This window comes from Canis aureus, chromosome 17, assembly GCF_053574225.1.
Source record: "Canis aureus isolate CA01 chromosome 17, VMU_Caureus_v.1.0, whole genome shotgun sequence".
NCBI classification, from domain to species: Eukaryota; Metazoa; Chordata; class Mammalia; order Carnivora; family Canidae; genus Canis; species Canis aureus.
This window is the reverse complement of record NC_135627.1, coordinates 15,043,691-15,055,840: the sequence shown is the minus strand read 5'-3', so window position 1 is coordinate 15,055,840 and position 12,150 is coordinate 15,043,691. Positions and strand designations below refer to the sequence as shown.

The window sequence follows — 12,150 nt, the reverse complement described above, 5'->3', positions numbered from 1 at the left end:
GGATAGAGGGAACATTCCTCAGCATCTTAAAACCCATCTATGAAAAGCCCACAGCAAATATCATTCTTTCTCTCTCTCTCTCTCTTTTTTTTTTTTTTTGCAAATATCATTCTCAATGGGGAAGCACTGGGAGCCTTTCCCCTAAGATCAGGAACAAGACAGGGATGTCCACTCTCACCACTGCTATTCAACATAGTACTGGAAGTCCTAGCCTCAGCAATCAGGCAACAAAAAGAAATAAAAGGATTTCAAATTCACAAAGAAGTCAAACTCTCCCTCTTTGCAGATAACATGATACTGTACATAGAAAACCCAAAAGACTCCACCTCAAGATTGCTAGAACTCATACAGCAATTCAGCAGTGTGGCAGGATACAAAATCAATGCTCAGAAATCAGTGATATTTCTATACGCATAATGAGACTGAAGAAATAGAAATTAAGGAGTCAATCCCACTTACAATTGCACCCAAAAGCATAAGATACCTAGGAATAAACTTACCCAAATAGGTAAAGGATCTATACCCTAAAAACTACAGAACACTTCTGAAAGAAATTGAGGAGGACACAAAGAGATGGAAAAATATTCCATGCTCATGGATTGGAAGAATTAATATTGTGAAAATGTCAATGCTATCCAGGGCAATTTACACATTTAATGCAATCCCTATAAAAACATCATGGACTTTCTTCAGAGAGTTTATGTGGAATCAGAAAAGACCCTGAATAGCCAGGGGAATACTGAAAAAGAAACTGCAGCCGGGGGCATCACAATGCCAGATTTCAAAGCTGTGGTCATCAAGACAGTGTGGTACTGGCACAAAAACAGACACATAGATCAGTGGAACAGAATAGAGAACCCAGGAATGGGCCCTCAACTCTATGGTCAACTAATATTTAACAAAGTAGGAAAGACTATCCACTGGAAAAAAGACAGTCTCTTCAATAAATGGTGCTGGAAAAATTGGACAGCCACCTGCAAAAGAATGAAACTAGACCATTCTCTTATTCCATACACAAAGAAAACTCAAAATGGATGAAACATCTAAATGGGAGACAAGAATCCATTAAAATCCTAGAGGAGAACACAGGCAACACCCTTCTTGAACTTGGCCACAGTATCTTCTTGCAAGATACATCTAGGAAGGTAAGGGAAACAAAAACAAAAATGAACTGTTGGGACTTAAGATAAAAAGCTTCTGCACAGGAAAAGAAACAGTCAATAAAACTAAAAGACAACCTACAGAATGGGAGAAGATATTTGCAAATGACACATCAGATAAAGGCTAGTATCTAATATCTATAAAGAACTTATTAAACTCAACAGCAAAGAAACAAACAGTCCGATCATGAAATGGGCAAAAGACATAAACCGAAATCTCACAGAGGAAGACATAGACATGGCCAACAAGCACATGAGAAAATGCTCTGCATTACTGGCCATCAGGGAAATACAAATCAAAACCACAATGTGATACCACCTCACACCAGTGAGAATGGGGAAAAGTAACAAGACAGCAAACAAATGTTGGAGAGGATGTGGAGAAAGGGGAACCCTCCTGCACTGTTGGTGGGAATGTGAACTGGTGCAGCCACTCAGGAAAACCGTGTGGAGGTCCTTCAAAGAGTTAAAAAATAGAGCTACCCTACCACCTAGCAATTGCACTGCTGGGGATTTATTCCAAAGATACAGATGCAGTGAAACAGCAGGACACCTGCACCCCAGTGTTTATAGCAGCAATGTCCACAATAGCCAAACTGTGGAAGCAACCTTGGGTCCATCGAAAGATGAATGGACAAAGAAGATGTGGTCTATGTATACAATGGAAGATCACTCAGCCATTAGAAACAACGAATACCCATCATTTGCTTTGAAACAACAAATACCCACCATTTGCTTCAATGTGGATGGAATTGGAGGGTATTACGCTGAGTGAAGTAAGTCAGTCGGAGAAGGACAAACATTATATGGTCTCATTCATTTGGGGAATATAAAAAATAGTGAAAGGGAATAAAGGGGAAAGGAGAGAAAATAAGTGGGAAATATCAGAGAGGGTGATAGAACATGAGAGACTCCTAACTCTGGGAAACGAACAAGGGGTGGTGGAAAGGGAGGTTGGGGCAGGGGGGTGACTGAGTGACGGGCACAGAGGGGATCACTTGATGGGATGAGCATGGGTTGTTATGCTATATGTTGACAAATCAGACAAATCGAACTCCAGTAAATAGAAGCTTCTAGATTACTGTGGGAGATAGACATATAAGTTGTAAAAGATAATGTGTCTAAGGTGTCTAAGACATGTACACGGAGTATATAGAAATCTTCTTGTGGTATAGGATTCTGGGTTAACCGTCCTTTTTGTTACAGCACCTGAAAAATACTGTACCATTTTCTTGTGCCCTCTGTGGTTTCTGAAGAGAAATCATTGTTAGTCTCATGGTTTTACCTCTAAAAATAAGGCATTTTCCTCTGACTGCTTTCAAGACTTTTTCCTTTCTCTCAAGTATTTACATGTTTCTGATCTATCTTGGTGTGGATTTCTTTGTTTTTATCCTATCTGGAGTTTACTAGCTTCTAGAATACATAGGTTTATGTCTTGTCACATTTGGGAAGTTCAGCTGTTATTTCTTTTTTTTTTTTTTTAAAGATTTTTTAAAAAATTTTTATTTATTTATGATAGTCACAGAGGGAGAGAGAGAGGCGCAGAGACACAGGCAGAGGGAGAAGCAGGCTCCATGCACCAGGAGCCCGATGTGGGATTCGATCCCGGGTCTCCAGGATCGCGCCCTGGGCCAAAGGCAGGCGCCAAACCGCTGCGCCACCCAGGGATCCCTCAGCTGTTATTTCTTGGGGTACTTTTCCAACCTTCCTGTTCTAGGTTCTAGCTGATGGAAACATTAGCTCTCCTGGACAGCCCTTCAGGTGTCTGAAGCTCTGCTCGTTTTTCTTAGCTCATGTTCTTCTGATCAGATCTGGTCACCTCCATTCTGCTGCTGAAGCATAGTCAGTGAACTTGTTACTTGGATTTTTCTGTTTTTCAGTTCCATTTGGTTACTCTTTTGTAGCTGAGGCCGAGGCTGCCTGTTGCTCTCATTCACTGTGAGTGTCTGTATCACTGCTGCTGTTTGCACGGCTGCTTTTAGATCCTTGTCAGATAGTTATAATGTCTGTCCTTTTGGGGTTGGAACTGTCCTTTTCTCATTCGGTTTGAGATCTTACTGTTTCTTGGTATGATGCGTGGTTTTTAATTGACACCCGCATACTGTGATTTTGTAAGACTGTTTTTAAATTAAAACTTCTGTTTTGGCTGGCTTTTTCTGACATGGTTCCAGCAAAGTAGGGGTGGGCATCATTTCGTTGCTGTTGGGGAGGCAGAGGTGTCCCGCTTGACCTTCGTTGATACTTCAATTATGGGGCTTCTCACTACTGCTGGGAGCAGCTGAGGATTCGGGGCACTATTTCCAGCCATGGGTCAAAGTCCTGGTTCCCCACTTGGCCTACTGACAACACCTTGGTAGGGGTGTGGGCTCCTTGTCATAGCCTTACCAGAACAGAAGGAAGCTGAGGCTCTCCTCTGGAGCTGCTAGCCTTGGTAGGGGAGGGACCTTACTTTCTTTCCTGTGGGGTTTGGCTGGAGTAGAGCTGTTATTTTCAAAAAGCTTTCCATCTTGTTCGGCTGCCCTTCCCAGGTTCTTCGGCTTGAGAGACCCGGCTTTTGCTGGGTTTTTGGTATAACTGTCTGCACCCACTGGCATTTCTGGGTTGCTGGCTTTTTCAGCTCCATGTCTGAGGTATATGAAGCCAAAAAAAAAAACCCCAGCCCCAGGAAGTTTACCATATTATGTTTCCCTCAGGTCCTAAGGTCCCTAGTTATGTTTTTGGTTTTTTTTTTTTTAAGTTTTACCATTATTTTAATTAATGAAACAAAATCAATGTAAGTCAAGTTATGTGCATCGGTGTCTCTAACAAATGTAAGAGGTAAATATGAATTTTATATGACAAAATGTCTTCTCTATTATAACAAATTTCCAATAATCTGACAATTGTCTTTCACAAAATTACCCTCAAATTCTAAGCAAAGTATGCAAATTGGAAGTTTATTCTAAACATGCATTAGTATCTTCTTATCCAGTTTGGTGTGAAGAAACTGAAGAATTTAGGTCTGACCAAGATACTAATGGTGAACACGAGGATTCTTTCCTCCTTGTGTCTGAGCTCCCAGCCCCACAAGTATAGCTACCTGCCCAGCCACAGTGCCCAGTGTAGAATTAACAAGTATATTACATCTGTATTATCGACACGACTTTGATTTGTGTGCATAAAACATAAGCATATCAGCATTAAAAAGAACACAGCATTTGGGGTGAGTTCAGTCTAAATGTGCCGTCTTCAAATGGTCTACTTTCTTCTCTTTCTGAGTCTTTTCATATTTTTACAAATAGGTAATGCCTTGGGTATTTTAATTTAATTGTACGTAGTTGGAGGAACTGGGGAGAGTACACCTGTTCCACTTTTCCAAAAGCTAGCTTCTTTTTTTTTTTTTTAAGTGAAGTGCAGTTATTTTCTAATTGAACTTTTTAGGTTTAGCTAATCATACTTTCAGATGTAGTTGTAAGGCTAAAAGCAACGTTTTGTATTCTCGATTCAGTGAGAGTATTGGACCCTCTTGAAAAACTGCAGAACAATATCCCAGCTATGATTTTAAAATTGATAGCTTCTGTTTTAAATGTTATATTTAAGTCTGTGTTTTAATTCATCAGCATTTAAATGTGAAGATTGTAGTACATTTTGGGAATAATGTGCTACAGTGGTGTAAAAATAGAAATTTTCGTTTGCCATTGCTGAGGAAATTAACTTAGTATATAACATGACTAATACTTTTCACTAGTTTTTAAAAAAATGCCGAAATAGCTTTTACTGTTCTTAGAAAACTGAGAATTTAAGCAGTTTCCTTCTGCAAGAAACTACATTGTACTTAGCTGTGAATATTGACATTTGTTATATAAAGTAACATGTAGCTAATGGGCTCTGTTAGTTCATGAAGGTGTATAGTAACCAAGAAATAAAACCTGATCTTTGTTTTGCTGAAAATGCTCTGTGTAAGTCAGACTTTCACAAGGTGTTTTACAGAGTTTCAAAATCATGAGTATTTTTCTGTAAAGAAATTCATCATTTTGGGGGTGCCTAGGTGGCTCAGTCAATTAAGCATCTGCCTTCAGTTCAGGTCATGATCCCAGTATCCCAGGATACTGGGATCGAGCCCCATGTTGGGCTCCCTGCTCAGCAGGGAGTCTGCTTCTCCCTCTCCCTCTCCCTCTCCCCCTGCTCGTGTTCTCTCTTAAGTAAATAAATAAATAAAAATTTAAAAAGAAATTAATCATTTAGTTTGATTGGTACTCACAGGTATGCTTTGATTTGTACATACACATTTCCTTTGATTGTGTGTTTTATCTCCTGTTGATTGCAGAGGTGCCTTTTTTGCCGCTGCAGATTAATAAAGTAAAAGCAGTGTTTGAAGCCACCTGCTCATTCAGTTGAATTGATTAAGCAACATATAGTGAAGAGTAGAGGGTCCTTTCTTTAGCTCTAGAAATAGAATTTCATTGTTACTCATCATGATATGCTCATTCATAGATACACAGATGCGACCAGCAAATATGAATCTGTCATGAAAACAGAGCCAACTGTTTCTGAATATACGATTCGTTCAAAAGAAAGGATTTGCCACTGTTTTTCTAAGGTAAGATTTGATTGGTTCCCAGAAATGTAAAAACTTAATATGTGGAATAACAACCATAAATCATTTTCTCACATTTATTTGTAGGATGAGAAGCCTGTTGAAGCTATTCGAATATGTTCTGAAGTTTTACAGATGGAACCTGACAATGTGAATGCTCTGAAAGATCGAGCAGAGGCCTATTTAATAGAGGAAATGTATGATGAAGGTAAATCTTTAAGGATTTTGATTTGCAGTACCTAAAAGTTGGTGTATATGAAATTAGTACATGTTTAACATCCTTTTGTTTAGAATAAGTTTACCAGAGTAGCTAAAAATGTTGATGACTGTAGGAAAATGGCAGAGAACTTGAAAATTATTCTCCCTTACTGGAACTTGAAAGGTATATCATATGAGGATAGCATTCTGCTCTTGAAACCAGTTCAGTAGAATATAAAAATAAAAAAATTTAGCCTTTATTTGTTGTAGACAAGTTAGAATAGGTAAATAGCAAAATAGAAAATTTGAGTAATAGATTTCATATCATCTGGAGCTAATTGCTATTCATCTGGGATTTAGATCTTTCAGACTTTTTCTGTGCATATATATTAGTTTGTTTTATGCATGTGCATGTATAGATATATTCTGTGCATATACACAGTATACATATTATACCTGTAACATACATATATGTGTCATATATGCCTGAATATAAAATGGTCTTCTGGACCATTGAGCTATTGAGTGACTTCTGGATAGTTGCTTTGTTCAAGCTGAGGTAATAGAGTTTCCTGCTAGATGTTGTAAGGGTCTTAAATAAATAAGGGCAGAGTCCTATCTTTGGAACATAACTAAGGCATATACAATAATATATATGTTTAAAAAAGAATCCTTTCATATTTGTTGTTTGTGACTTTTTTCATTTGGCAGTATGCTATGAACATTTAGGAAAAACAGTTTTTAAAAGAAGAGAGCCTTATAGCCCTTATTGCAAAGTTTTCATTTCAAATCAGGTAAAGCATTTTAAATTGAAAATGGTAAGAGTATTTTTCTGGTAAAACTAGGCTTGTGGTGCTCCCCCCCCCCCCCTTAAGTGCTAAATATTTATATGATAAAATGTGAAGTGTGAAGCTATTAATATGTCTTAAATTTAATGTCATGTTAAAGTAATTATATTATGGTAAGTCGTAATCCTTGATAACATTTTAAATGCAATGAGACTGTATCTGCAGCAATGATAATTCAGATAGGTTTGTGGTACTTTTTTTTTTTTTTTTTTTTTAAGAGAAAGAGTGTGCAGGTGGGGAGGGGTAGAGGGAGATGGAAAGAGAGAGGGAGAGAGATTGAATCTTAACAGGCTCCATGCTTAGCAGGGCTTGATTTCATGATCCTGAGATTGTGACTTGAGTTGAAATCAAGAGTAGGATGCTTAACTGACCGAGCTACCCAGGCACCCCTCTTTTTTTTTTTTTTTTTAAGGCACACTGATTATTCACTTTTTTTCCTGCTTTTTTCACAGTTTCAAAAGAATCTAGCTCCTAAGCAGTTTCCGATGAGTGATAACAACTATAGTTACTGCTATTTGTGGGACATTTTTTAGTATAGTCCTTGAGGTTTGATTGAGGCTTGAAATGTACGTAATCAAAATGATCTTCAAGAAGATCCTGTTAGCATCCTTGTTCTTTCACGTTTGAGCTACTGTGTCTACTCAGTGAGATTGGCTCTCAGATTTTGCATTGCCATTAGTTTTTGGAACTCTTCATCAAAGGTACTTTTGTCAATCCTCAACTCTAATTGTGAAATTAGAGAAGTTGCAGAATATAAAAAGCTTAGCTGTTAAAAGAAGGTTAAATCTTGTAGGCTGCTACAGATAATTTGAAGATGCTTTTGTGATTGAATAGTAAACTGATTTGTTTTTTTTAGAGAAACTTGACAGCTTCATTCTTGATGAAAAAGATGCTTAGTACTAATTTAACAGAATAGCTATGTCTTTGGAGTCTGTTTTTTCCTTTAAAAATTTCTTTTAAGTAGTTTATTCTTTGTCTTTGTTAGTATGTTTGGATTATACAGTAGGGAATCTTTCTGAATTATGGTTTTAGAGTAAAATGGTTGTTTGAGGGTGCCTGGATGGCTCAGTTGGTTAATAAGCATCTGCCTTTGGCTCAAGTCACGATCCCAGTCCTGGGATTGAGCCTTACATTGGGCTCCTTGCTCAGTCGGGAGCCTGCTTCTCCCTCTCCCTCTGCATGTACTCTCTCCCCCTGCTTGTGCTCTCTGTCAAACAAATGAATATTTTTTAAATAAATGGTTGTTTGAGTCACGAGTATGGCAATTAAGCAACCTTATGGAGAAATTGATAATGGAATTCCTAGGTCTCTCAATTTGGGGGGTGGATTGAGATGCCAAGGAGACCTGTATATCTGAAACTGAAGGGTATTACTTGACTTGTTTTGAATTGGAAGTTTAGTGAATGATGTAGAGGAGTGATAATCTTACTTAACTAGGCTAAATCATATTTTGAAATCCCATGTTAAAATATGAGGGCTTTTTAATTCTGTTTACTGGTTTACCTTTAAGTAAGCAGTTTAAAACGAGGTAGGAATATAATGAATAAAGAAAAACAGTGTTTAGGTTAGTGAATAATGGAACATGGAGATTAATTTGGGGATTATGACAGAATCATCAGGAAAAATATTAGGGGATTCCACTCACTAGAAAGTAAGTAAAATAAGACTGTCGTTTGAGGATAATGCTGAAAACATGAAAAATGAAGGAGGCTCTTCAGATCTATATGAGTAATTCTTTTCATAGCTTTTGAGAGGAGCAAACTGACTTTGAAGCAATACTAAATAATCAATAAAGCTCCTTTGAATATAAGGATGATTCAGATGTCCTTATGACATAAGCAGTTTTATTGGCTAGAACTTAAGCTATATGATATATGAGGACCTGTGTCTCTTTTATTTAAGTGATCCATCTCTGCTCCTTGTGCCTGACACATAGCAGGCAGTCATATATTTGCTGAATGAATGAATGTAGTTTATTTATCAATAAGGTCCTAGTCGAAAGAGTATGGGGTTTAGAATTCATCCTGAATTTGAGTGTGACTGTACCATAAATTTTTTGAAATTGTTACTTGTAGGAAAATTCGTATAACATAAAACTGGTTATCTTAGCCATTTTTTTTAAGTTTTTATTTTAATCACTGGGTGCTCATTATGACAAGTGCACTCCTTAATCTCCCATCACCTATTTCACCCATCCCCTCACCTACTTCCTCTCTCATAACCATGAGTTTGTTCTCTATAGTTAAGAGTCTGAAGGGCGCCTGGCTGGCTCAGTCAGTAGAGCATGTGACTCTTAATCTTAGGGTTGTAAATTCGAGTCCCACCTTGGATGTATAGATTACTTTAAAAAAGAGTATGTTCCTTGATTTGTCTACTTTTCCTTTTGCTCCTTTTGCTGTGTTTCTTAAATTCCACAATGAGTGAATTCATAGGTATTTTGTCTTTCTCTGACTTAATCCAGTTAGCATTATACTCTCTAGCTCCATTTATGTCATTGCAAATGGCAAGATTTCATTCTTTATTATGGCTGAATAACATGCTATTACAAATGTATATCACATCTTCATTCATTCATCTATATCCATGGACACTTCGGCTGCTTCCATATCCTGGCTATTGTAAATAATGCTTCTATTCACATAAAACTTCATGTATTCCTTTGAATTAGTGTTTTCATATTCTTTGGGTAGATACCAAAGTATTTGGTATTGTGATTGCTGGATGTAGGGTAGTTCTAGTTTTAACTTTTTGAGGAACCGCCATACTGTTTTCCAGAGTGGCTGTACCAGTTTACATTCCCACCAACAGTTTAAGAGAGTTCATTTTTCCCCCACATTTTTGTCAACACCTGTTGTTTCTTGTGTTATTGATTTTAGCCATTCTCACAGCTTTGAGTGATATCTTATTATAGTTTTGATACACATTTCTCTAATGATAAGTGATGAGCATTTTTTCAGGTGTCTGTTGACTATCTGGGTGTCTTTTTTGAAGAAAGGTCTTTTATGTCTTCTGCCCATTTTTAAATTGGATTGCTTTTTGGGTGTTGAGATTTACAAGAGTCACAAGTATGGCAATTAAACAACCTCCTGGAGAAATTGATAATGGGAATCCTAGGTCTCTCAATTTGAGGGGTGGATTGAGGTGCTCATACTTGTGACTCTGTTCTTTATATATTTTGGATACTAACCCTTTATCGGATATGTCATTTGCAGATATCTTCTTCCATTTGGTAGGTTGCCATTTAGTTTTGTTGATTATTTCCTTTGTTGTACAGAAGCTTTTTTTTTTTTGATGTAGTTACAATAGTGTATGTTGCCTTTGTTTCCCTTGCCTCAGGAGACCTATCTAGAGAAAAGTTGCTATGGCCAGTGTTAGAGAGATTACTGCCTACGCTCTCTTCAAGGACTTTTATGGTTTTAGGTCTCACATTTAGGTCTTTTATTTTCTTTAAAGATTTTATTTATTTATTCATGAGAGATAGAGAGAGAGGCAGAGACATAGGCAGATGGAGAAGCAGGCTCCTCACACGGAGCCCGATGTGGGACTCGATCCAGCAACCTGGGATCAGACCCTTGGCCAAAGGCAGATGCTCAACCACTGAGCCACCCAGGTGTCCCTCACATTTAGGTCTTTAATCCACTTTGAATTTGTTTTTGTGTATGGTGTAATAACGTGGTCCAGTTTCATTCTTTCGCATGTGGCTGTCCAGGTTTTTCCAACACCATTTGATGAAGAGACTCTCTTTTTCCCAATTGGATCTTTTTTCCTGCTTTGTTGAAGATTAATTGACCATATGAATGTGGGTGTATTTCTGGATTTTGTATTCTGTTCCCTTGATCTGTGTGTCTGTTTTTGTGCCATCACCATCCTGGTTTGATGACTACAGCTTTGTAATATAAGGTGAAGTCTTGCATTTTGATGCCTCCAGCTTTGTTTTTCTTTTTCAAGACTGCTTTGGCCATTTGTGGTCTTCTGTGGTTCCATACAGATGTTAGGATAGTTTGTTCTAGCTCTGTGAAAGATGCTGTTGGCATTTTTGAGAGGGATTGCATTAAAGGTGTAGATTGCTTTGGGTAGTATAGATATCTTAACAATATTTCTTCTTCTAACCCGTGAGCATGGAATGTCTTTCCATTTCTTTGTGTTGTCTTCAATTTCTTTCATCAGTGTTTTATAGTTTTCAGAGTACAGGTCTTCTACTTCTTTGGTTAGGTTTATTCCTGGGTATCTTATTATTTTGGATGCAACTGTAAATAGGATAGCTTTCTTTTAAAAAATTTATTATTATTATTATTATTTTTTAGGATAGCTTCCTTAATTTTTCTTCCTGCTCTTTCATCACTGATGTATAGAAATGCAACAGATTTCTGTAGATTGATTTTTGTATCCTGTGACTTCACTGAATTTGTTCATCAGTTCTAGCAGTCTTTTGGTGGAATCTTGGGTTTTCTGTGTATAGTATGTCATCTGCAAATAGTGAAAGTTTTACTTCTTCCTTACCAATTTGCCTCTTATTTCTTTTTGTTGTCTGCTGTAGCTAGCACTCCAGTACTATGTTAATAGAAGTCGTGAGAGTGGACATCCTTGTCTTGTACCTCACCTTAGAGAAAGGCTCTCAGTTTTTCTCCATTGAGCATGTTTGCTGTGGGTCTTTCATATATGGTGTTTGTTATGTTGAAGTTTGTTCCCTCTAAACCTACTTAATTGAGGGTTTTTATCATGAATGAATGTTATACTTTGTCAAATGCTTTTTCTGCATCTTTTGAAATGACCAGATGGTTCTTATCCTTTCTCTTACTGGTGGGATGTTGGTTGATTTGCAAATACTGAACCACATTTTTGCAGCCCAGTAATAAATCCCACTTGATGATGTTGAATGATTTTTTAAAATTTATTGTTGGATTCAGTTTGCTAGTATTTTATTGAGGATTTTTGAATTTATGTTCATCAGAGATATTGGCCTGTAATTGTGTTGTTGTTGTTGTTTTAATCTGGTTTTGGTGTCAGGGTAATGCTGGCCTCATAGAATGAATCTGAAAGTTTACTTTCCTTTTCTATTTTTTGGAACAGTTTGAGAATAGGTATTAACTCTTCTTTAAATGTTTGGTAGAATTCCCTAGTGAAGCCATCTGGTCCTGGAGTTTTTTGTAGGCAATACTTGATTCTTGATTCAATTTCTTTCCTGGTAATCTATCTGTTCACTTTTTTTTTTGTTGTTGTTCACATTTTCCATTTCTTCTTCTGTTTCAATTTTGGTAGGTTTTATGTTTCTAGGAATTTATTTCTTTTAGGTTGTCCAATTTATCTTCACATAGTTTTCCATAATCTAATTGTTTATATTTCTGTTATGCTGGTTGTTACTTCTCCT

At 37.2% G+C, this 12,150-nt stretch overlaps 1 protein-coding gene across 2 annotated transcripts in view; it reads left to right on the top strand.

The window, feature by feature from the left end:
- Positions 1-12,150, top strand: part of DNAJC3 (DnaJ heat shock protein family (Hsp40) member C3) — a 91,738-nt gene that overhangs the window by 64,633 nt on the left and 14,955 nt on the right. For both annotated transcript variants that reach the window (XM_077855169.1, XM_077855170.1), the window contains exons 8-9: positions 5,634-5,739; positions 5,824-5,944. In XM_077855169.1, the coding sequence (XP_077711295.1) occupies positions 5,634-5,739; positions 5,824-5,944 (227 nt within the window). The remainder of the gene's footprint in view (positions 1-5,633; positions 5,740-5,823; positions 5,945-12,150) is intronic.